The following is a 24,497-nucleotide window of genomic DNA, read 5'->3' on the forward strand; positions in this document are numbered from 1 at the left end:
GGATGGTCAGCAGGGAGGTGGAAAGCGTTCTGGGACTGGAGAAAGAGGGAAAGATTTGTGCGCGCGCGCTGGGGCGCGCATACACACACACACCGGTCGAGAAGATACACTACTAGTTGGGCTTTTGTCCACCACCTAAGCTCCGTGCCTTCCCCTTCCGAATTTCTCACCTTACACCATGATGAACCAACCCAGTTGATTCTGAAGCCAGGGAAGTTGGTAGGTTTGAAAGAGCAAGAGAAAGAGAGAGAAAAGGGGGTGGAGGGTGGAGGTGAGGTGCACAATAGTTTAGGCAGCCCCCACCATGGTAACATACATGGTAAGTGTGAGCTGTCCAAAGACTGGGAATTGGAGGTGATAAACCATTGGAGGTGACTTCAGAGGCCGAGGGAAACCCCTAGGTTCCAAGCCAAAATTTTCCAGAATAACTAACCAAACTCCTCCCTCACTTTCTACTCAGGACTTTGAACGCAACACATTTTGACAACAGCTCATCGCACTGACAATCCCCTCTGTGCTTGGGAAGAGCAATTTCTCTTTTCCTTCCTAATGGCGCCACAGGACAAACAGTTTGGAATGTCAGAGTCAGGGGCCCCAACTCTGCGAAGCTGTCTGAGAGAGTTGTGGGAGGCAGCACTAGAGCATTTTCTTCACTGTGGCTCCTGGCCAGCTGACTGGTCCCCATCTTTCCCCACACACCCCTTATACCTTCCTGGATCCCTGACTCAGTCCCAGGATCTCAGGATATTGTTAGAACCCATCCCTGCATGAGGCTGGAAGCCCCCACTCCAACACAGCAAGACTAGACCTCTCCCGGGGGAGACTGCCCCCCCTCAGAGCTCTGGGACATTTCCCAAGCCTGCTGGAAATGGGCTGGAAGCCAAAACTCACCTTCAGAAAGGCTCAAGTCTTAGATGATTGACAGCTCCAGATCCTGCTCCAGGTTCCTTCCTCAAGAAAAAGTGAGGTCAGGCACCAAGCTGCCAAGTTCCTACCCCTCCCTCAGGCTGCAGGCACCAGCCCCAAACTCATTATGCGAGGAGGGAGGAAGTCTGGTAGGAACTCTTATTGCAACAGGGCCCAGCCCTTTAAAAACCCTGGTAAGCATAGACCTCTACACAGTCTGTGTGTGTGTGTGTGTGTGTGTGTAGGCCAGCCTGGAGTCTCTCAGCCTCAGCTGCCAGACAACACCCGCTCCCTGCGTACCCTGCCTGCTATATTCTCCTGAAATCTCAAGCTCCATCTTGGCCAGCCCAGACAATGCCTCCCAACCTCACCGGCTACTACTGCTTTGTCTCACAGAAGAACATGGAGGACTACCTGCAAGCCCTAAGTAATGGCCTCACCCTCCCAGACCCCTTTCACTTCCCTTTTTCCCTTTCCCTCCCTGTCTCTCTGTCCCATTGAGTAGAGGGAGTACTGGGGTTGGATGCAGTGGAAATGCTCAAGTGGTGACCCCTGACTTGGGATCCATTTCTAGCCACGGCATTGGTGGGAGAGAGTCAATCTATGGTCTCAGACCCAGCTAAGGGGTAGCCCACAGCCCTAAGGTGCCGCTGTAGGTGGGGATGCCCCTGGCTGGCGTGTAGGAGCCCCGCTAAGAGATAGCCCCCACAGACATCAACATGGCTCTGCGGAAGATAGTGCTGCTGCTCAAGCCAGACAAGGAGATTGACCATCAGGGCAACCACATGATAGTGAAGACCCTCAGCACGTTCCGCAACTACATTCTGGAATTCGAGGTGGGAGTTGAGTTTGAGGAAGATCTAAGGATCGTGGATGGACGAAAATGCCAGGTACTTTTCCTCAGGCTTGGGAGACAGCACATGGGGGAGCATGTAGGTGCCTCCTAACAATCTGGGGTGAAACGAAGTGACCTTTCCCAACTAGAGAAAAGTGATCACTACAGCAGGCTGCAGAGTCCCCTGGGTAACAGTTCCCAGGTGCTCCCCCAACCCACTCTTTCCTGCCCCCTCTTATCGCCAGCCAAAAGAACACAAAGGACAGGTCACCCTCAGTCCAAAGGAGAAATATTTGTTCACCCTCTAGACTGTGACCGTGTTGATCACTGCAGTCTCTTTTCCCTTAGCCTCTATGAGTCCACTCTCCTCTATTTCTTTCTGCTTCTTACGCTTTTCTTTTGTTCTCCATTGCAGACTCTAGTTCCCCTATTAATCCCTTTAACTGGGATTCCCCCTAGTATTTTATCCTTGACTTTCTCTCTCTTGTCTGTACACAGACAAAGTCTAAACTATCTATACCCATGCTTTCTGCTACCATCCATACACTGTCCTGGACATAGATCCTCCAGCCAGAGCTGCCTCCTGAGCTCCCAGGTAAAGTTTTCATCTGCATGCACAATGTTTCCATCTGTATGCCTGAAGTTCAAAGCCAAATTCATTACCTTCCTACCCAAACCTATTCCTGCTCTTATATTTACTGTCTTCATTAATGATAATAGCCAGCCAGACCAGACACCTGGGAGTCACAGCAATATCTTCTGTCTCCTTACCCCTGCGCCCCAACACACACACACACACACACACACATACATACACGTGAACCACATCTAATTGGTCAAGAAGTCTTTGTAACATTTCTTCACTGTCCAATATAGTTGCTACTGGCCATATATGGCCTTTGAACACATGAAATGTAACTATTCCAAACTGAGGTATAAGTATAAAATACATAGTGGGCTTTTGAGAAAATACCAAAGAATGTAAAACATCTCAGTAATTTTTATTTTAATCACATGCTGAAATTATACTATTTTGAATATTCTAGGTTAAATAAGATATAATATTAAAATTAATTCCACTTGTTTCTTTTTCCTTTTCTAATGTGGCTTGTGTTTGTGGTCCATTATATTTCCACTGAACATCTCTGATTCTTCTTAGCCTTTCTCACTAGTGCCGCCTTCATTCAAGTCCTCATTTCTGACCTCGTGCCCGAAACCAGCCCCCAATCTTAATCCTTCTCTAACCCACTCTGCATACTGTAGCCACAAAGATTTATCTAAAATGTAAAAGTGACCATGAATGAAACACTTTCAGTAACAATCCATTATATTCTAGATGAGATCCGTAGCATACAATGGTCTTTCCCACAAATGCTCTAGTTTAGAGCCCCTTACAACTGTTTGGCCTTCTTTCTTCTTTTTTTTTTTTTTTCCTTTTTCAAATATCTATCTATCCGCCCCCCCCCCCCGCCCCCAGGAGGGAGGCACCAATGGAGAAGGAGAGGAAAGAATCCTCAAGCAGACTTCCCACTGAGTGGAGAGCCCAATGGAGGGCTCAATTCCACAACCCTGAGACCACTACCCTAGTTGAAATCAAGAGTCAAACACCCAACTGACTGAGCCACCCAGGCACCCCTGACATTCTTTCTTACCTTTATGCTGCTCCATTCCTTGCAAGAAATTTCCCAGTATCTCTAATCTAACTAGTTCCTCACTTTCTTAAAGACTGAGATCTCCCTATTCCCATGCCCAACACTTGCCTGGCATCATAGATACCTGTTTCCTGCTCTATCTGATCAAGATGCTGAACTCCTTGGTTACCACGGCCTATTTTATGGAAGGGTTTAATAAATGTTGATTGCAATGCCCAGGGGACTCAGGAGGTTGTCTCAGGGACACTTCAGCTGTCCTTAAAACTCAGAAAGAAGAGAGATTTACTGATAGGACTTCCAACCAGTCCTCTTCTTTCCCAAATGACCCTCCAGTCCATCTGGAAGTATCCAAAGGACAAAGTTTGTGTTCTTCATCATCCACCCACCCCCAAATTTTACCCCTGGTTATCCTGTTCCATCCTTGGTCTGCCCTAGTAGTCACTGTAGACAAACTATGAGCCTTCCCTCAGTGGCCTTTGGGAGTTGAGGAGGGGAGTCCTATAGAATCAGAGCAGTCCTCTCACTCAGAATGAAGGATAGTATCAGCTGTGGTGTGAAGTGGGACAGCTCAGCCAGAGTGAGTTGGATACATTTGGGTGTTCTGCCCCCAAATCTTCCCTTATTCCTGCTTTCCCTATAGACCATTGTAACCTGGGAGGAGGAGCAGCTGGTATGTGTGCAGAAAGGGGAGGTCCCTAACCGAGGCTGGAGACACTGGCTGGAGGGAGAGAAGTTGTATCTGGTAAGCTTGGTGAGGGTTGGGAGAGGGGCTTCCAGCTAGGACTCATCCCCTTGCCCAAATCAAATCAGCCTCCTACTCCACTCCCTGCCTACCTCCAAGGAAGGCAACGAAGAAAGGAAAACAAAAGTGCTGGGAAGAGTAAAGAGAGAAAGAAATAGAGGGGAGCAGATGGGCCCTAGCTACCAGTCAGATGAATGTCCATAAATCATGAGTGGAGAGATAGAGGCTTAGCTATTTCACATTCTGTGACCCAGCTCCCTTCCTCCCTCTGGGGTAAAAAGTTGAAGTTGTAGGATAATGAAACAATTCTCCATACATCAAATGCTCTAGTTGTTGTATCCTGAAGGATAAAACGGAGCTCAAGGACCTCAAGAAAGGAACTGTGGCTGGCAAGAACCTTCTTTCTCTCTCCTCATTATTCCTCCTCTGTCTCCAGGAACTGACTGCAAGGGGTGCCGTGTGCGAGCAAGTCTTCAGGAAAGTCAAATAGCCAGAGAGGAGCTGATGGCCCCTCCAGACTGCACCAGTCCCCAGACTCCTCTTGCTTGTACTCCTTCCAGCCCAGATTGTCCCAGGTCAACAGTCCCCTTCTCCAGCCACTTACTACTCTTCCTCCTGGCCCCTCCTCACCTCTCCCCATGCTAATCTATAACTTTAGTTCCCAGGCCAAAGTCCTTTTTTTCTCACACTCCACTGCCTAATAGCTGCTTCATATCCAATTCCTGGTCTGGCCTCCTAGATGAAAGAAACAGGTAAAGGGGAAAGACCCCTTGAGAGCAATGGATCTCGACTCCTTAATTCATTTGGTCTTTTATTTTCCATCTAAGAAAGAACTGACCTTTGAGCATTTGGGGCCAAGTGAGAATTCTGTCTCCGTGGAACTTTTGGAAAACCGACTGGGGTTCAAGAATTTAAATAGGAACCCCTGGTAGATTTTGTCTGTTTCCTGTCCTTATTCTCAAGAAAGCCACATGTGATCAACAGAACCAGCTCAAGGCAGGCCTCATCCACACAGAGTTCAACAGACCACATGTACCAATGTCTGAATGACATCTTATATTTCCATGCTACATTATGGGTAAGTGGGATGGGACAGGGTAAGTAAGACCTTTGTCTAGTGCTGGGGGAAGCTACGAAGATTTGGAATAGTGACCTGGCCTCCATGCCTCCTTTGGAAAGGATAGGCAGCAAGAAGGCTAGAAAAGATTGAAAGGGGAAACAGACAAGGCAAACAGACAAAGAAAAATACAAGGTCCAGGACTAGAAAGATGAGGGACATGGGGGTGTGAAGGCAACAGTAGGAAGAAGACCGATATGCCTGGCTATAGGGATCCTCTGCTTGAAGGCCAGAAAGGTTGGGACAGAGGATAAGAGGGAGGAGTGAGAACAGCAAGGCCCCTCCCTTAGGGCTCCAGAATACCCTGGAAAAGAGCCCAAAGGGTGGGGCCTGTTCAGGATCAGGGCCAGCTCCAGCCTCTGGACACCTCCCCACCTCCAGGGGCCTTGTCCTTTCAGAATAAAAGTCCTTTGGAGCAAGAGTCTGGGCGAGGAGGGCTCAGTGTGGGATGGAGAAAAAGTCTGACTGTGTGGGAGGCAGGGCTTGTTGGAAAGTCCCTCGTCTGTGCTCACTGGATGATCACCCCTGCCCCCTCTTCTTGCAATGGCTAAACCCCTACACATTCAAGACAGTCACTAGTTTTGAAATGCTAATCTTACTAGACACCCTGAAATAATTTGGGAAAGAAAAAGAAAAAAACTCAGAGTGGAACCCTGACAGTTTCTCTGCAGATGTCCCCAGTTGAGTGGGGAGTAGAGAGCCCTTCTCTGGGCAAAGCCATCCAGCAGAAGCTCTAGGGACTGATGGAGCCTGTCTTGACCCTTTCCAAGGTACAGTGAAGCCAAAGGAAAATGCTCCATGTATAGTCACCCATTGCCCAAGTGACCAGGGCAATGCAATGTCCTGGCCCCTATGAGATCATAGGGTATGTCCAAGCCTCTCCCCACAGGACTGTCCTCTGTGCCCTTCATGTTGGTCCAGCGCCCCTTGCTGCAGTCTTGCTTGCCAGAGAGCCTGACCGCAGAGTTTGGAGGCCTCCATGGTGACTGTCAGGTCCAAGCTAAACCCTCCAGCACTCCTGTGACATGAGCATCCAGTCATCCACACTGCAAGTCCACATCCTCCACTTGATCTTACCTCTTCAGGAGCCAGAGTCCAACAGAAGGCTGGAGATCCCCCAAAGAAGCACAAGCAATCAGAGGACGGATCAGCTTCACATCACCAAGGAGGGGCGGGGTGGGAGCAGGGACCTGCTGAGACTGGGAAGCTGGGGCTGCTGTTTCCCTTGTGGGCAGCAGGGGGCGCTGATCGCTGCAGTGAGAGTCAAAGAAACACCCAAAGTTAATCCTCCCTCCACCACCAGTGTCTTGAATATTCCATTTCCCACCACACACGCGTGCAGCACGCACACACCATACCACCACCACCAATTCCCAACCTGTGTACTAACCCTGATAAAACCCCAACCTCTCATTCAAATCAGGCTGCTCCATCTGTCCTCAGATAGAAGAGAAGGTTACCAGGGGTACCAACCTATGAAAGAAGGGAGGGAAATAGCCCTCAAGGAAGTCCCACCCCCAGCCTGTCCTGGAGCACACAAAGCTGCGGGTCTGAGGACCAAGTGTAACTTTGTTTACCAGAGTCCTAGCCCCCAGGTTGATTATCGGGAATCCAAAATGTTTATTTCCATAAGAGAGGGAATAATTGCACCCTTCTAAGCCAGCTCCATGCCCTGCTCCCTCTTCCTCAGGCCCAGATAGCACCATAAGGTCACAAACAACCTTCTGACCTGAACTTCAGATCATCTTTTAGTCTTGATTCCCTACATCAATACAGATCCTTCTCAGAAGAAAGTGACGAGCAATGGAGCAGTGGATCCACCAAGAGCAAGTGTGTGCCCTCTGACACAGAGAACCATATGCAGCCCAAGGCCTCAGGCTCCACCTTCTGGTAGGGGATCAGAGAGTGGGCAGGAGCCGCAAAGTCTAGCCAAGTACCCCTCCCCACTTCCCCTCTCTCTTCAGCCTCTATCTCCCTCGTGAACCCCACCCCACATGCCTAGACCTGTATGTGGAAAAGAAATCTCAGGCAAAAGCAGGAAATTCCTCAAGTCTAAAGCACAAAGGTCATCCCAGTCAGGAGTTTCATCCTACAACATGGTTGCACCCCTTACTGGCAGCAGAGGACCCTTAGAAGCCATTGCAAATCCTGAGATCCCAAGAGAGAGCAGAATTCTGATCATATCAATCCCTTTCCCCAACCCAACAAGGCAAGAACTACATCGGGTCCAGGCTTACATACCCAAGTCAGTAATAGATCAGAAGTTCCCAATATAGCTAAAGATGAAGATAAGAGCAGGAAGCTAGCCCTGACCATGGCCTGCCTTTCCCTGCCACAGACTTCCTCTTCTAGAGCTTACTGCTCCTACCCAGCCTGGGAACCATCTCCAGTATCTCCACTAGCTCTCTGGGAGTCTCCCCTGACTTCTCCGGGCTATAACCCCCTCAATCACAGCAGCACACATGCTATCAGGATGACCTGGAGCCATCCCAGGGCTATATCCATGATTATGGACAGGTGAGGATGGGGAGACCTTGTAGGTATAACAGAGGGTTAAAGGATATTGGGTGAGAGGACTTGATGGCCAAATCAGGGAACTCTGGGAAGGACTCTGATGGGCTGACCTGGGTTTGCATCAAGGGAAAGAAAGAAGAAAGAAAGAAAGGAAGAAAGAAAGAAAGGAAGGAAGGAAGGAAGGAAGGAAGGAAGGAAGGAAGGAAGGAAGGAAACCAAATCTCTGAAGCCAAGGGTGCAAGCAGTGACCTTGCCTGACCAGAGGCCAGAATCAGCACCCATCAGGCCATCCCCCTCTGCTCCTAGATCTCAGCCAACAGGAAGGCTCTGGGCCAGCTCTGTGGGCACCTATGCTCCACACTGTATACCCACTGTCATGCAGCTAGCCTTCCATCAAGAACAAGAAGACCACTGTTCTCTCAAGGACTTCCTGGCCCACCACCTAGCGGGGAGTAAACCTCCTGCCCTCCTCTACCCACCCAGTCTCACATCTCACTTCCTTCTGCCTTCACTTTTGTTCTGACCCCTAGTGAGAAGAGTAGCCCTAGGAACCTCTTTTCTGCCCCCCCATAGCCAGTGCCCAAGCAGAGGGTCACCAGCATAGTCAGGCCATTGGGTTCATGGATAAATCACTTGCCTCAGAAGCTCTAGATCAACTTAAACTCACACCCAAAGTTGAGAAGGAGTATTACACAGTGGTCAGGGGAGTAGGCTCTGGAGTCAAACTGCCATATCTTACGACATGTGTGAGCGTATCCAACAACTAAATAAATCACCTCAGTAAATAAGACACCTTTACTGGTCATATGAAGCAATACCAAGAGTATTTCCTTCCTCCAAGGAATTTTTTGATGATTCCATGTAAAATCACTCAGCATAATACCTGCAATAGAGTAAGAACTGATGAATATTAGCTCTTATTAGTTTTGTCATCTCTTGCCTCTTCCCTTGATGATTGAAATTCCCTTAACTGGAAGCAAAGCCTTGTACTGTACAGTAAAGAATAAGGCGTCACTGCCAATGCTTCTGTGCCAATGTCACATGGTGGCTTATATTATATTTATACCAGAGTGTTAAGTGACACTGGAGATTTAGATATAGTATAGCTTTCACCTTGGCTACTCAGGCAAATAAAACACCTGCCTGCTCCATGGCTCTATAACCAGTAATTCTTTGTCTATCCTGTGGCCCCTCATTCCCATGAGGACAAGTGTACTATCCCAAAATCTGGATGGGTATTTCTCTTCCTGCCCACTAAGCTTCCAGAAGCCATAGCCATGCCTGCCTTCTCACCAACCAAGAGAAGGCTTCCCTGCAGGGGAGAGGGAGCTGATGGTGGGGTAGCTGCCCGGCCCCAGCGCCACTGCCACTGCAGTGAGAGCGCACACGGAGCCATCAGGCTCCAGCAGTACCTCTGAGCCCCTCAGGGATCCCTCCCCCACAGTACACATCAAAGCTACACCATTTAAGAGGCTGGACCAAAAAATAAAAAAATAAAAAATAAAATTAAAAATAAAAAAAAAGAGGCTGAACCAATGACAGGGGCTCAGGTCACGAGCTGCAGGTGCAGCCACTTTCCCTTGATCTTTCTGGTCCTCACTCTTCTTGCGTATGGATGCCAAAACCAACCAGCACCTTTATGCCTGTCCTGGGGCTTTTTCTCATGCTTCCTCCTTGCCTGAGAGGCCTCCACCCACCTGCCCCAGGTCAGATATAGGCCTCAATCAGATTTGGGATTAGAAGAGAAATCCGAACCCTAAATAAACCCTTCTTCTCCAAAGACCTCCGTGGAGAATATCTTAAAGTGAGAGGGGAAAGTTGGGAACATCTATCAACCCCAAAAGGGGAAATAGAAAGAAATATGCTTGTTCTCACCTCCACAACTCCTCTTCTCTTCAACTCTTCTGCAAGCCACCCCTGCCCACATCTCAACTCTCTTTTCCTTTGTCTGCCCTTTTCCCTTTGGCAGAGTCCCCTGCCTAATATCCTGTGTCCTCCTTGTACACTCATGAAGCCCCAGCGACCCCTCCATTCTGGACTCAGTAGGGTTTCTCCAGCCCTACTGCCTGCCCTTACAGATGAGCCAGGAGGAGGAGGGTCTATTTAAGCATCAACTGCAGTCTTCCTTCTGCGCTAATGTGCATATTCCTCCTAAGCCTGTCTCATAACATGTCTCTTCCAAGTACAGTATGTGGGGAGAGCTGTGTGTATTATCCATGTGGTCTTTTCATCCAGTGTTCTCTAAGACTGCTGAGAGCCAGCACTTACTCTTCTCTTTCCTCCATGCACAGAACAGTAGTGGTGGGTATTCATTGACCTAAGCAGACAGGCAAGGCAGAGCTAAAAACGCTGCTTGAGGAGTCATTTATTGCTGCCTCGCTGGGTGATTGCGGGCAAATTGTTTCATTTCTCTGTGCCACAGAACTGGTTCTGTTCAGCCTCAATGTTCTACGACTGATCTACTATCTTGCCTTCCACACCCACACCCTCCCCTTGGATTCCTCTCTCTTTCTGCACTGTTTTTAGAAAAGATTTGCTCCTATTCCTTGACCTAGCAGTCAGGAAATTGTCATCCTTAGCGTAACTGAAGTCTATCCTGTAAGGTCCCCAATGGAGAAAGAACCCCAACATGGAAAGGAACAGCTAGATCACAAAGCATTCTGTCTCTCTTCAAAGTGGCTCCCCTAGTCTCTGTTGCCACTCACCACCCTGTTTTGCTTCCCCACCACTCATTTCTTAGTGACTAGCACAGATGGGACAAAGGTGAACCATTTGAAATAACAGTTTATTAAAGTCTTCGGGAAAACAAAAGCAAAATAGAACAGAGAGTAATATATGAGTCAATTATCTGAGGTGTAAATGCAGCCCCATCCATAAACTCATTGTGGATGGAAGGGATGATGCAGGATATAGCAGAACTGCCTCGCTATTAACAAGCAAAGCACATACCCTGTATGTTTAAAGAGTTCTTTACTAAAGGACTTTTATTTCAGGTTTGAAAGTCCACACATAGCCCATGGGGCATGGGAGATTTGGAACTGGAATCTCCAGCCTCTGAACTTATCCCTTTAGATAATCTGCTGGTGTGGGACCATTGTCCTAGATTCTTAAGACTCATGCTACAGTTACCCTCCCTTAGGTTGGAAAACACATTCTATTTAGGGTTTCTCCCTGCTTCTCTTCCTTTCTCCTTCTCAACAGCTTCTTGGTCCTTTTTAACTCTTTGCCGGCCTCCCAAAGCCTTACCTCTTTTGTGTTTGGTCTCCTATAGGCCATACTTTGATCTGTATGTTCCTGCTACTTGGTGGGGATGAGTGAAGGAACCCTTCAAATCTTAAAGTAAGAAAGAGGGTCAGAGCCCCCAAAGGTACTCTGGTTTCAGGTTAATGCATCTGAAATACAATCATACCTAAAAAAAAATAGCATCCTACTAACTGACCTGCATTTATTTTACTAAAATAATATGTCTATTTCGATGATACCCAACCAACTTCCAAGATGGCCTTCAATGATCCCTGCTTCCTGGCATTCCCATACTCGTGTATTCTTCTCCTACACTGTATCAAGGAAGAGGGAGTGACCTGCCCATGATCATGTGAGGAAGCCATCCTCCAGCCCCAGCCAAGCCTTCAGATGAGTGCAGCCGTGGCCAATAACTTGATTGAACCCTGTGAGAGATTCAGCCAACATCACTCATCTAAGCTACTTCTGGATTTCTGACCTTCAGAAACTGTTTTAAACTGCTAAATGTATGAGTGATTTATTACACAGCAACAGGCACCTAACACATATTCTCAGCTTTGGATTTCATCACAAATGGCCCACCTCCTAGCACCATGGTCTCAATATTTGCCAGGCTGGAAAAACTATGTGGGCAAGTGACTTAGGGCAGTAAAAACCTGTCCAGCCACAAAAAGGTATGGCTCTACACTCAGTGTCACAGACCCTTCCATCCTAACCCTAAGCCCAGACACAATCTGAGTATCCAGGACCAGGAACCCACATCTCAGTGTCTAACCCTCTAGAAGCCTAAAGAAAGTGAAGTCAGAGGTAGATAGGTGCCCCCTTTCCTTCCTCTCTTAGGTCCACCTGCCAGAGTACTTTTTGAGAACTCAGCTTTTCCCTAGGTAATTGTTAAAAAGAATATCCAGCATCTTCAGATAATACCCCCGACTTTTACATATGTGTAAGCTTGCCTTGTGGCTTTAATAGGACAAATGCAGCAGACTATGACTCAATAAAAGCCTCATGTCATTAGAGAGACTGCATAACCAAAGGCAAGGAGAATATCTTAGATAATATCAAATCTTTGCTGGTAGGAAGCTAATTGACAAATTCTGTGATGACAGAGCATCAGAGTCCTGAAGATCAGTGGCAATGTGGGGGAGATGGTGTTCAGACATACAAGACAGGGGAGAACTACATCTAGGTGGCCAACTATGCCTCACAGAGTAAGGAATCTTTGGAGTCCTCCCCAGCCCTCCAAGGCCAGCATGGTGATACCAGAACCAAAGATTTCTTTGTTGAAAAGAAGGAGGGTGAAATGGAGAAACAGAGATAGGAGAAGACTATGTGCAGAGGCCACCAGGTGTAGCCAAATCTGATGGCTGGAAAGAGGGGACACCAGGGAAGGTGTTTTATCTATCTATCTATCTATCTATCTATCTATCTATCTATCTATCTGACAGAGAAAGAGAGAACTAGAGAGCACAAGCAGGAGGAATGGCAGAGGGAGAAGCAGGCTCCCTGCTGTGCAGGAAGCCTGAGGTGGGCCTGATCCCAGGACCCTGATATCATGACCTGAGCCGAAGACAGACATGTAACTGACTGAGCCACTTAGGCACCCGGGGGGAAGGTGTTTTAATGGCTCTCTATTCTGCTATGCTCTCCCCAGCAATCTTGGCTATGGGCAGCCCCTGAACCTGGCATACAATAATGTCTGCTGTCACCCAAGAGAAACAGAACACTTACCAAGCCCAGATCTACTTGCAGTGTCCAAAGCCTTATTACTTAATGAAGACCATAGAGGGTTGCAGCCAGGGGCCCAGATGAGCGTTCAAGGACACCCTGCATTCATATGCCTGCTTTCTCTACCCAACAGTAAGAAGCAGGGTCACGTGACAGTGGCCAGAACTCTCACTACAGAACAGTAAATGGGACAAGACTATGCTCAGGATAAACTTCACTCCCTCACCCTCTGGGTCAGGAAAACAGGAAAAAGGCTTAGGCACCTTCTCTTGGACCATCTGCCTCCACTGCCAACCTCAGCTCCTAGACCTATCTATCATGTGCTCTCTTCCTCCCTGGCCACATTTCTTGAAAACTCCAATATCTGGTCCATCCTCTTCCTCTCCACCTCATCCCATGCTCATCCTGAGTATGGACCAGGCATCGTGCTCAGTCCTGGGGATATTGAAACCAATAGAACAGACCCTCCCTCAAGGAGCTCACAGTCTTGTAAGAAAGATAGCCAAGTGGACAGGTGGTTATCATACATCAAGATAAGTGCTAATATGTGATAAGCACAGGAAACCTATCTAACCCTGACTCCAGGAGGGCTTCCCAGAGGAGAAGACACACGAGGAGAGAAGTAATAATAATGGATGGCATCCATAGCTTGATGCCAGACATTTACTTCTCAACTCATGTACTCCTCTCAAGAATCCTATGACATAATGTTATCCAGGTAAGGATACTATTTTATCAAGATTCTCCAGAGATTTATTATAATGTATTGGCTTAAGCAATTATAGAGACTGAGGAGTCTCATGAACTGCTGGCTGCAAGCTAGAAACCCAGAATGTCAAAGGTGTGATTGTAGTCCAAATCCGAAAGCCTGAGAACTAGGGGAGCTAATGGTGTAAATCTCAGTCCAAGGGCAGAAGACCAGTGTTCTAATCTTGTTCTAATCCTTCCTTCCTCTGCTTTTTGTTCTATTCAGGCCCTTAATGGATTGGATGATGCTCACCCATAGTGGGAGGCTCATCTTCTTTACTCAGTCTACCAACTGAAATGCTAATCTCTTTTTGGAAACACCCTCATGTACACACCAAGAAATAATACTTAACTAGCTATCTGGGCATCCCTTGATCTGGTCAAGTTGACACATAAAATCAACCATCACAAAAACTAAGAAAAACAGAGTTCTTTAGTAATTTGCCAAAGGTCACATATCAAAGACAAAGCCAGGATTTGAACCCAGATTGGTTTTAGAGGAGCCTGACCACCTAACCCAGAGTTTCTCAACCTTGGCATTATTGACATTTTGGGCTAGATAGTTGTTTGCCATGGGAAGTGCTGTCTCATGCATTGTAGAATGCTTAGCAGCCTCTTTGGCCTCTACCCACTAGATGCCTGTAGTATCCCCACAGCTGTGAAAACCAAACATTTCTAGATATTTTCAAGTATCCTCTGGGGAGCAGAATTGATCCTGGTTGAAAACCACTGACCTAATTATTTTGCTACTATTCTGCCTAAGTAAGATGTTTATTGAGTATTTACCTAATGTCAGGCACTCTCCAAAAAAAGTTTTTATTATTAGCTCATTTAACCCTCACAACACCCCTATGGGATGAAGACACCCCATTGTCTTCATCTTTCTTCTATAGGTGAGGACCTTTAGAGTCACAAAGAAACTGCATAAGCTGGCCATGGTCACAAAGCTTCTAAGAGACAGTGCCTGGATTTGAACCTGGTGAATGTGACTTAGGACCCTGATCCTTTAGCCACTGTGCTGTTCTCTGGTGCTTGCAAAACAGGATTGGCCAAGGAGTCACATGTGCAAATGCAAGGCAATGTTTAGAAATAGTAAGATCACCAGTAAGGCTGGAGCTCATATGAGAGGAAGGAACTGCATGGCATAAGGCAAGCAGAGCCCAGTTATGAATAAAGAATGTGCCATGTTAGTCAAGTAATTTGGGCTTCATCTTGTGGATTAGAGGGTGCATTCACTGAAAGGTTTTAAGCCTGGGAGGAGCATGATCACTTGATGCTGCAGACAGATTGCTGACAGAGTAGGCAAGGTAGAGCAGATGGTCAACACTAGTGACTGACACTCCTTCGTGGTTGATTTAGCCTCTGCCCAAATATCCTTAACCTATGGACACCAAAGCCCTAAAGTGCATACCTGAGATGACTTGGGGAGAGCAGAGCTTGCAGGACAGACCCAACTCTTGCTACAGGCACTCTTGTCTCCTAAATCTCTGTCCACGGTGCTAGTGTCCATTAGGGATGGAATCTCAGCCCAGCTGCCTCAGGCCTCCTCAGCCCACTCTGCACTCTACTTCTTTCCTGTAACTCTCTCCTTACCTGATGCGGGGCATAAAAGCCCCAGTGCATCCCAGCCCGGGGCAAGGTATCCAAAGCAAGCAGTCAGGAAAACTGCTCTCCCTTCCCATCTCAGCCCAGGATCTCTCATGGCTGTTCGGATTCCAAGAGACAGCAAACTCCTCTCCAAATGCTGGGGTCTAATGAAGGCTACAGGAAAACTGCCCTGGTCTGGAAAAGCCAGCACTATTTCTCGTAGGCCCTTCCCAATGCATGACAGCAGGTGGCAGCACCAACAGGAATTTCAAAATTTAAAACTAAAACTAAAAATCCAAACTGAAAGTGTTCTCTTGCACTCAAACCATGTACTCCCTCTGCTTTCTCTCCAGCCCATTCACAACTTTGGAGACCATCTCCTCTCTGCTTTTGCCCTTTGCCTCTCCTCTGTTAGTGAGAAACAGAATTCAGTGGACCCAGAAGCAGGTACAGAAGGTCTAAGTGAGAATGGGAGATGTGGGGGAGGGAAGGTGTTGAGACAGCAGGATATCAACTTGTCTTTAGACAGAAGCCCCTGCAAAGTTGAAAGGATCTGTGCCTGGCCTGAGCTTGTATCGAAGGACAGAAAGTTTTTCTTCATTTATCACATGGATTAAACATGCCCCCAGAGTCACGGTCAAGCATCATCTTCAGGATCCATGGCCTCCCCCTCTAATCTGTGGGGCTTAGAAAGAGCCACCTGGTCACCATTATCACTCAAAACACATTTTTAAAAATAATTTTTCAAGTGATTTAATAACATTACAGAAATTCCACTAAACAGAGAAACATTTTTAAAAAGATTTCATTTATGTATTCATGAGAGACAGAACCATATGCAGAGAGAGAAGCAGGCTCCCTGCAGAGAGCCTGATGCCAGACTTGATCCCAGGACTCTGGGATCAGACCTGAGCCAAAGGCAGCTGCTCAACCACTGAGCCACCCAGGTGCCCCTAGAGAAACATTTTTTATTTATTTTTTATTTTTTTTAGGATATATTTAACTTTATTGCTCACATTTTGGTACTTTATCATGCTCTTTCTCATTTAAGCACTGGGTGTTATTCTGTATGTTGGTAAATTGAACACCAACAAAAAATTAATTTATTTTAAATAAATGAATAAATAAATAAATTTTGGAAACTTAAAAGAGAAACATTTTTTAAATCATCCACATCTCTCTACTCTAAGATGGCCACAGTACTTTTAGATTGTTCTCATTGATGTTTTCTATTTTTGTGAACATGGTATACTTATAATTTCTTACTTGCTTTCTTTCCCTCTTTCATCCAGTCCTCTTACCTGTCAGGGGCCTACACATAGCACAGATGTGGCTTTTGCTCTTTAGGGGCTAGCATTTGGCCAAGGGAAAGGGGGACAAAGGAGCTGATTGAAGGGCTAGAAATAACCAACTGTCCCAGTTTGCATGGGGCTGAAACAGTTTTCATTTTGAAAGTCTTGTGTCGCAGGAAACAGCTCAGTCCCAGACCAACTGGGACGATTTCTGATAGGTCACCCTGTTAGAGACGAGTCCCTCAAATTAAGCCAGTTCAGAATTCCATTTTAATTTAATCGATACATTGGCCTTGTAGCTATACCTCTTTGCCTTTCTCTTTAAAAAAGTATTGTATTGTGTTATATCATATTGTATTCAGCGTATTATAATTATTGTGTATTATTTCTAGTGACCGCTTTAAGGCAGCTCTTCTCAAACTTTATCCCCTTACAAATTGAGAACCGGAAAGAGCTTCTGTTTATGTAGGTTGTATCTATTCATAGTCACTGTATTAGAAAGTAAAATGGTGAACTTTTTAAAACACAAGGATACACAAACACATGTCAGGGGATGACGTTGCCACATCTCTGCTACAGCATCCATGGTACTTTTTTTTTTTAAAGATTTTATTTATTTATTTCAGAGAGAGAGAGAAAGAGAAAGGACAAGCATGAGAGGGAGAGGGAGAAGCAGACTTCCTGCTGAGCAGGGTACCCCATGCGGGGCCCCATCCCAGGACTATGGGATCCTGACCTGAGCAGAAGGCAGACACTTAACCAACTGATCCACCCAGGCGCCCCTACCTGGTACTTTCACGAAAGAAACAGAGAAAAGCAAATAATATTTTAGTATCATCATGAAAATAATTTTGACCTCACAACCTGCCCCTCCCCCAAAAGGATCTCAGGAAGCGCGGGGCTTGCCAGATTACAGGTAGACAGTCAGCTCCCCACAGAGAACTGCTGCTCCTCGTCCTCAGCTTTCCATCTCCTTAGAGTTAATATTGCATGAAGAACCCCAGAACTATAGGAGTCCACCCCTAGCCACTATGCTGTGGTTTTCATGTATGTTACATGTGTATATGTTATAAACCCCATGATACAATGTTACAGTATTTGCTTTGAACAAGTTTGCCTTTTTTATTTAAAAAGAAAAAACAGGTTTTCTATTTAGCTACAAACTTACCATTTGTCTTCCCAGCACCCGCCAGCTCAATCTTCCACCTGGATTCCTTCCTTCCCAGCCCCTGACACTTTATTAGCATTTCTCATCCTGCAGGTCTGCTGATGGCAAATTCTCCTTTTTTTCCCCTTTTAAAAGATTTTCTTTATTTATTCATGAGAGACACAGAGAGAAGCAGACACAGGCAGGGGAAGAAGCCAGCTCCCAACAAGGAGCCTGATGTGGGACTCGATCCCGCAACTCCGGGATCACACTCTGAGCGGAAGGCAGATGCTCAACCACTGAGCCACCTAGGCATCCCCTCTGAGTTTTCTTTTATCTGAGAATACTTTTATTGTATCTTCATTCTGGAAGAATATTTTCACTGAAAAAAAAAAAGAATATTTTCACTGGAAAAACAATTCTGAATTGACGATTTTGTTTCTTCCAGAATTTAAGACGTTGTTTCACTGTCTTCCAGTCTACATTGGTTTTGGTGAGAAAATAGTGACATCAAAAATGTTTTTGTATGCAGTGGGTCCTTTTTGCCTGGGTGCTTTCAAGATTTTCTCTTTACCTTTGACTTGTAGTAGTTTGACTATGATCTGCCTGGATGCACTTTCATTGCTGTTGGTTTTTGTTTTTTTTTTTTAATTTTCTGTTCTGCTTCGAGTTTACTAAGCTTCTTGAATCTAAAAATGTTTGTTTTTCATAAAGGTTGGGAAATTTCCAGCATATTTCTTTGAATATTTTTTCAGCCTCATCCTCTCTCTCCACTCCCTCTGGGATTCAAGAACACATATATTAGAGGGTTTGGGGGTTTTTTGTTGTTGTTATTGTTTTAAAATTGTCCCACAGATCCCTGAGTTTCTGCTCATTTTTAAAATTTTTTCTTCTGATCTTTAGATTGCATCATTTCTATTTATCTGTCTGCAAGGTCATTGACCCTTCTGCTAGTTCCATGCTTCTGTTGAGCCCCTCCAGTGATTTTTTTTTTAATTTCATGTAGCATTGAATTTTGAATTCTAAAATTTATATTTCGTTCTTTTCTTAAGTTTGTATTTTTCTGCTTATGTTTCCTATCTTTTTTCTTTAACATGAGCATATTTTTCTTTGTATATTTGTGTGCCAAAATCCTTGTGTACAGATTCCAACATCTGGGTCATCTTGGAGGACATCTCTGTTTTCTTTTCTCTTAGGTGTGTTTGTATTTTCCTGTTTCTCCATATTTGAAGCAATTTTAGACTGTACCCTGGACATGATGAGGATACATTAAAAAGACTGTGGATTCTGTGATGTTCCTCCAGAGAGTATTGATTTTGTTTTTCAAGGAAGCAGTTAGCTTGGCTTCCCTCAAACTGCCCACTATCTTAAGAGAGCAGTTCACTTTTCTTTTAAAGACACATTTATTCAGCGTCATGATCAGACTATTACATTTAGCAATCAACAGCATGGGTGCAAAAAAGCAAAAAATCTACATTAAAACCCTTTGTTGGAATGTTTTACACTTTCCACAGAACAGAAACTAAAATAACCTGTTATACAACTAGTCACAGATCCGGTCCTCAAGATTTTTGCCATACACATAAGTATTGTCTAAAACATGTCTTCTTTGTAGCAGCTAGGCCCTCCCACAATGTGCTTGGCTGAGTTCACAGATCTGTTGTAACCTGTAGCTTCCCTGTCACTTCTCTGGCTCTCCTTTCCTGCTAAGCTTTGTTTCCTGGCAGTAATGAAAACCTTCTGCCACTGCCATAGCTGCTGCTGTTGGGACTGCCATAGCCACCTTGGTTTCATGGTTTGGCAAAGTACTGGCCTCCACCACCATAGGGGCCAGAGCTTCTGCCTCCAACATTTCCCTCTTTCATGGGTCCAAAATTTAAAGATTGATTGTTGTCATTGCCAAAATCATTATAGCTTCTGCCTTCTCCAAAATTGCCTCCATCATTACCAACTCCATTCTAGCCATCCCCACTGCCACCATATCCACCACCACCCTGACTGCCACCCAAGCCACCTTACCCACTGAAGTTCCCTCCCTGACCAAAGTTGTCATTTCCACCAAAACTACCTTGACGACCACCACCAAAATTTCCAGAACCACCTCGACCTCTTTGGCTGGATGAAGCACTAGCCATCTCTTGCATAGATAGGGCTTTCCCTACTTCACAGTCATGGCCATTCACAGTATGAGATTTTTGAATGACAATCTTGTCCACAGAGTTACAGTCATCAACTATTACAGAAGTGAAACCTCTTTTCTTGCCACTGCCTCAGTCAGTCATGATCTCAATCACTTCAATGTTCCCATACTGTTCAAAATAATCTCCTAGATGATGTTCTTTAGTGTCTTCTTTCATGCCACCAACAAAAATATTTTTCACAGTTAAGTGGGCGCCAGGGCTTTGAGAATCTTCTCTTGGGACAGCCCCCTGTGGTTGCACAACTCTTCCATCCACCTTGCGTGGCCTTGCATTCATGGCTGAATCCACCTCCTCCATGGTGGCATATGTGACAAACCCAAAGCTTCTGGAGCACTTGGTGTTTGGATCTTTCATGACCACACAATCTGTGAGCGTTCCCCATTGCTCAGAATGGCTCCTCAGACTTTCATCGGTTGTTTCAAAGCTCAAACCTCTGATGAAGAGATTCCACAGCTGCTCAGGCTCTTTGGGAGACTCTGACTTAGACATGATGGCAGTGGAAGGGGAGACTTTAATGATTCTTACTCGGCGGCGTCCAGGGGGAGAAAGGAGTAATCTAACAAACATATCTCTAGTAGTTCACATTTAAGTTGAATTTTTTCATTCTTAGCTCGACTGCCTGGAGTCAGATCCATGCAGTCATCATTTAGGGGAACAAGGGTAGAAATCCATGAGACACTCAAATAGCTGACAACCTGGTTATAAGCCAGACATCACACAATGTGATGTGTGTGGAGGTGGTTAGCCCCACAGCCGATTTCAGCACCTGTGCCCCCAAAGAGATCAAGGAAAGTAAAAATGTCTCATGATGATAATATTAAGAAAAGAGTGCTAGCTCTCCCTCAGTCATGCTCCTCTCCGCAAGGCTCCAGAGTCCAAGTCATCAACTCCTGGCATTCTTCCTATGTCCCCACTCCCAAATGTAGACAAGGGTATCATCCCATGCAGTGCCAGCCCTGAAGAGTCCCTCTGTCTGTGTTGATGCCATAATTGCTTGGGTAGCCACTTCTGCTTTTCTTCATGCTACTTGTATCTCTCAACAGCCACTTGTATCTCTCTGCCAGCCAGAGGGGAGGCCCCAGGGCAGGGGAGGAGGTCCTGAACGCAGGATGGAGGCACAGCTACCCAGCCTCAGCCCCACGTGAGCCTGCAGCAATCAGGCTCCTTTTCTAATCCCAACTCCCTGGAGACTTTGTCCCCTGACCCCAACACTCTTTGCAACCCCACCACCTGTGTGAGACAAAGGCAGGCCTTCAAATTCAAAGTATTAGATTCTTCAAAACTGGGACCACATCCAGGTTCCAGACAGCTTAAGACACCAGCTGCAGTATGGTCACTGCCTCTTCCGACTCTCACCTCCCTGCCCCTTTCCACCCAGCCTCCATTCATCACTTGCACTCTCCACTAGGGGAGATTATCCTGGTTCACCCAGAACTTGCCCAGTTTTAAAACTGAAAGGCCAACATCCCAGGCAAGCCCTCAGTCCCAGGCAAGTCAGAACAGTTGGTCACCCAATGTGCTCTGGAGTTTTCTTTTAAGGTCTTTCTCCACCTGTCCTCCAGAACATCTCTAAGAAAATCTCAGATGAGCTAACCTTGGGACCCCAGTAAGTGCCCCTCTGAGAATGGAGTCAATGCCTAGGAGCAGAGTACAATCCTGCCCATCACAGACTGTTAATGAAAGTAGAGAATGATGCTCTGAAGGGAAGTTGGGGATGGACTCCCAGCTCTGATTGGAGCCTTATCAGGTTTATTCTCAGGAGATGGGTCATGGACTGGGACTGTTCACCCCTGTGGATGTGTCTCTGGCTCCCAGATGTTCCATGTGACCCTAAGAGTTACTATATAAGAGATCAAGTTTCAGGGCTCCCTGGAGAGGGAAGAAATCCTGGCCAGAGAGGCCTACTCCTCAAAATATGGATAAGGGAGATTATTCCTAGGTGTGGTAGGTGTTGGGATATGGAAGACTAGTAGACCTGATACCAGGACTGCATCTGGGAAATTGTGCCTGTCTTGGCCATCACTCTCCTGCCATCCCCTCAAAACTGTGAACCATAGCTGTCCTGAACCTTTTCAGCCTGGAAAAACCAAAGTCCCAGAACATACCCTGTTTGGGTCTATAACTTGCTACATTTGTGAGGAACCACATTACAGGATGCAAAACGGAAGAAACAACAGATTCTTCTATGAAAGGGGTGAGTGTGTGTGTGTGTGTGTGTGTGTGTGTGTGTGTGTCTATAATGTAGGACCAAATGGAATGTAAGAATTTCCAAACATTCCACATATCTAGAACACCTGGCACATAGTAACATTCAAGAAATATTGGTTGAATTAATGAATGTGTCTACATGTGAATCTCTTGGTTCTTCTTAGGCTTGGGAGAAAGAGGAATTGGAACAGATAGTTTCCCACCCATATGTGGAATTCCCTTTATAATAATCCAACTTCCAAATGAATTATTTCATTGAGTGATCTGTGGGGGGAAGGTATCAGTTTCAATCCCCACTCTCTGATGATGAATTGTTTTTGACAGGGCAGTCTATACTGCTGTCAAGAGGCAAGGTGAAGCACAACACTACTTCACTATATTGGTTTTCCTCACTCCAAACACACTGAAAATCTCTTGCACAATGTTTTTTCCCTGCTTTGAGGACTCCACCCTGCCTCTTTTCCAGCCTCCTTGGCAGGGTAGAAGCAGGAGGGTTCTTTGGAGGAACCAGCCTCATTCTTATGATAAATTCTTAGGGGCTAGTAGACAGACCTCAGAACATTAGGACAAACCCATCGCCTCCCACCGTTTAGACCTAAATACATTAAGATGACATTTTTTTAAGTATTAAAGTAGAACGGAGGATCAAATTTTGGTGGAGAGGAAGGGAACAGAGGTATGTTGGTGAACATGCATCACACATGTGATGACAATGTCATGCTGCTCATGAAAGCATGCTAGCTGATACTGTGGGAACAGAGCTGCCAGAAAGTGCTCCAGGTAACCAGGGCTCAGACTGGGGGAGCAACTACAGTGACAAGTGACAATGAGTGGGGCTGGGGAGAGAGAGAGGTCTCATGCAGCAGAATCACCATATTGAAGTAGTTGCAAAGCACCTTGCACAAGGATGACAAGATAGCCTATTATCCAAATCAAGACTCTTTTGAAAGAGAAGGAGGCCACTAGTAATAATTACACCAGGACAACCAGTGTGAACTGAGACTGTTCCAACCAAACTGAGACATATACTCTCCCAATAGGTGACCCTAAAGAGTGTTCTGGAAGATCGGATATAGTTAGTCTACCAAAGCTACAAAGAGAGAGTTAATAGCCTCATGGGTACAGCACTAACAATCCTACTAGGTCTATCAGACTCAAAGAGGGGCATGATGACTATGATGGGGAAATAGAAGCACTCCTGCCTCTGAGAATGTCTTTGAAGAAAGTGAATTGGGGTGGGTGAAAATAAATGCCAAAGTGGCCAGTATTCTTAGGGCTGATATTGGTTAGATAGATGTATGATGAAGGAGTGGCTATAGTGAAGCATGATCAAAACAACATGACAAAGAACATTGGAGACAAAGAATACAATACCCAGCCCCTAAATCTTATGATCCAATGGCTGGTTCAGTACTGGTCTCCTTCCCAAAGCAGATGCCTGGGGGCTCCTGTCCTGGTCCCTCTCATTCTTGGGCAGTTCCCGGCAGGTCCTAAGTTTTTACCTACAGGGGGCAGTGGAAGGCTTCCTCTTCTGGAAGAAGAAGAAGCCATTCCATTTGCTCCTCCCTCTGCTGCAATTGGCACTAAGTGGCCCAACCTAGACTTCTAAGGGTCTTCATGCTTCCCTCCCTTGGGCCCCATGAAGACCAGTCAGCCACTTTACATGCTCTAACATCCAAGAAGAAGGCAGGATCTCAGACAGCAGCTGTATCTCAAGATTTCCAATTCAAGGCAAGGTGGAACAGTGCAGGCCAGGAACTGAGGAGGAGTCCATGGAAGTGGATTCTACTTGCCTTCACCAGAAGAGTCTTCCTCTCTCTGCTATGAGGTAGTGTCCTGGGGCCTCCCTATGGCCATTGCTCCACTTCCCAGAACACCTGGTCTGGAAAGAAAGGGTACAGATAGAGTCTGGGGAGTGATTAATAGAAAAACAGGAGCATAAAGAAATAGAAATAGAGTCTTAGAAATAGAGCAGTTTTAAAACATGAACAGCTGGCAAGCCTCCACTGAACTTTCCTTCAGCTTCTCCTTCAAGTTAAGTCTGGGTGTTAGTGGGTAAGAGGTCTTCTTGATCTCAGAGACATCCAACCTCAACTGGAGTAAAAAAAAAAAAAAAAAAAAAAAAACCCTCTCCAATATTTTAGCTATCCATAAGCCTGATGGCAAGTGCTGTCTACTCTAGAGATTTTTTTTTAAAGGCCATACTGAGAATTACTATATTTCCAGTGACTTTCTGCCACTTCTTGCTCCCAGAGCCCTCCCCAGCCACAGCCCCACTGCCTTCTTGGGGCAAACCCTCTCACCTGCCCTGGAGTAGATGGAACTGTCTCTCAATTGTAGGTGAAAATCAGAATGGGCTTCATATTCCATTTGTTGACTTTCTCTTTTGTACCTTTTAAGCTTCTCGGGCTTTTTTCCCTCCAAATACCCTAAAATGAAATTCTGGTGCTTGGTTTTAAAAAGCAAGCCCCACAAATGCTCACAAAATAAACCTCAGCAGGATAAGAACATATTCCCTCTTATCCTAGAGTTGCAGAAAATTAGACACGATTCTGCTTCATAGAGTTGATTCTGATAAAGT

The 24,497-nt window shown here is 45.9% G+C and overlaps 2 protein-coding genes and 1 long non-coding RNA gene across 4 annotated transcripts in view; 1 reads left to right on the plus strand and 2 right to left on the minus strand.

Annotated features, from left to right (window-relative positions):
- Positions 1 to 4,716, minus strand: part of CLSTN3 (calsyntenin 3) — a 32,064-nt gene extending 27,348 nt beyond the window's left edge. Inside the window, exons 1-2 of one of the 2 annotated variants that reach the window (XM_072766093.1) lie at positions 4,452 to 4,716; positions 892 to 947 (exon numbers count right to left, since the gene is read on the minus strand). The gene's annotated coding sequence lies outside the window, so the exon portion shown is untranslated. Of the gene's footprint in view, positions 1 to 891; positions 1,160 to 4,451 lie in introns of those variants that run through there. The other variant, XM_072766092.1, reaches the window with a different exon arrangement.
- On the plus strand, positions 1,036 to 6,548 carry RBP5 (retinol binding protein 5). The gene is made up of 5 exons (XM_025995613.2): positions 1,036 to 1,055; positions 1,152 to 1,333; positions 1,618 to 1,796; positions 4,034 to 4,135; positions 4,572 to 6,548. The coding sequence occupies exons 2-5, from the start codon at positions 1,261 to 1,263 to the stop codon at positions 4,623 to 4,625; spliced, it is 408 nt and encodes a 135-aa protein (XP_025851398.1). The 5' UTR covers positions 1,036 to 1,055; positions 1,152 to 1,260; the 3' UTR covers positions 4,626 to 6,548.
- LOC140599914 (uncharacterized) lies at positions 6,330 to 24,497 on the minus strand. Its single transcript, XR_012002966.1, has 3 exons — positions 24,220 to 24,497; positions 23,710 to 23,798; positions 6,330 to 6,503 (listed from the first exon to the last, which is right to left on the minus strand). It is a non-coding gene; the product is annotated as an uncharacterized lncRNA (long non-coding RNA).

Source organism: Vulpes vulpes, chromosome 8 (assembly GCF_048418805.1).
Source record: "Vulpes vulpes isolate BD-2025 chromosome 8, VulVul3, whole genome shotgun sequence".
Taxonomy (NCBI): Eukaryota; Metazoa; Chordata; class Mammalia; order Carnivora; family Canidae; genus Vulpes; species Vulpes vulpes.

Bases quoted from the DNA above. Each gene is read 5' to 3' on its own strand.
- RBP5 (XM_025995613.2), top strand. From the start codon at position 1,261: ATGCCTCCCAACCTCACCGGCTACTACTGCTTTGTCTCACAGAAGAAC. The intron at 1,797-4,033 runs GTACTTTTCCTC...CTTTCCCTATAG, and splicing joins TGGATGGACGAAAATGCCAG to ACCATTGTAACCTGGGAGGA. The intron at 4,136-4,571 runs GTAAGCTTGGTG...CTCTGTCTCCAG, and splicing joins AGGGAGAGAAGTTGTATCTG to GAACTGACTGCAAGGGGTGC.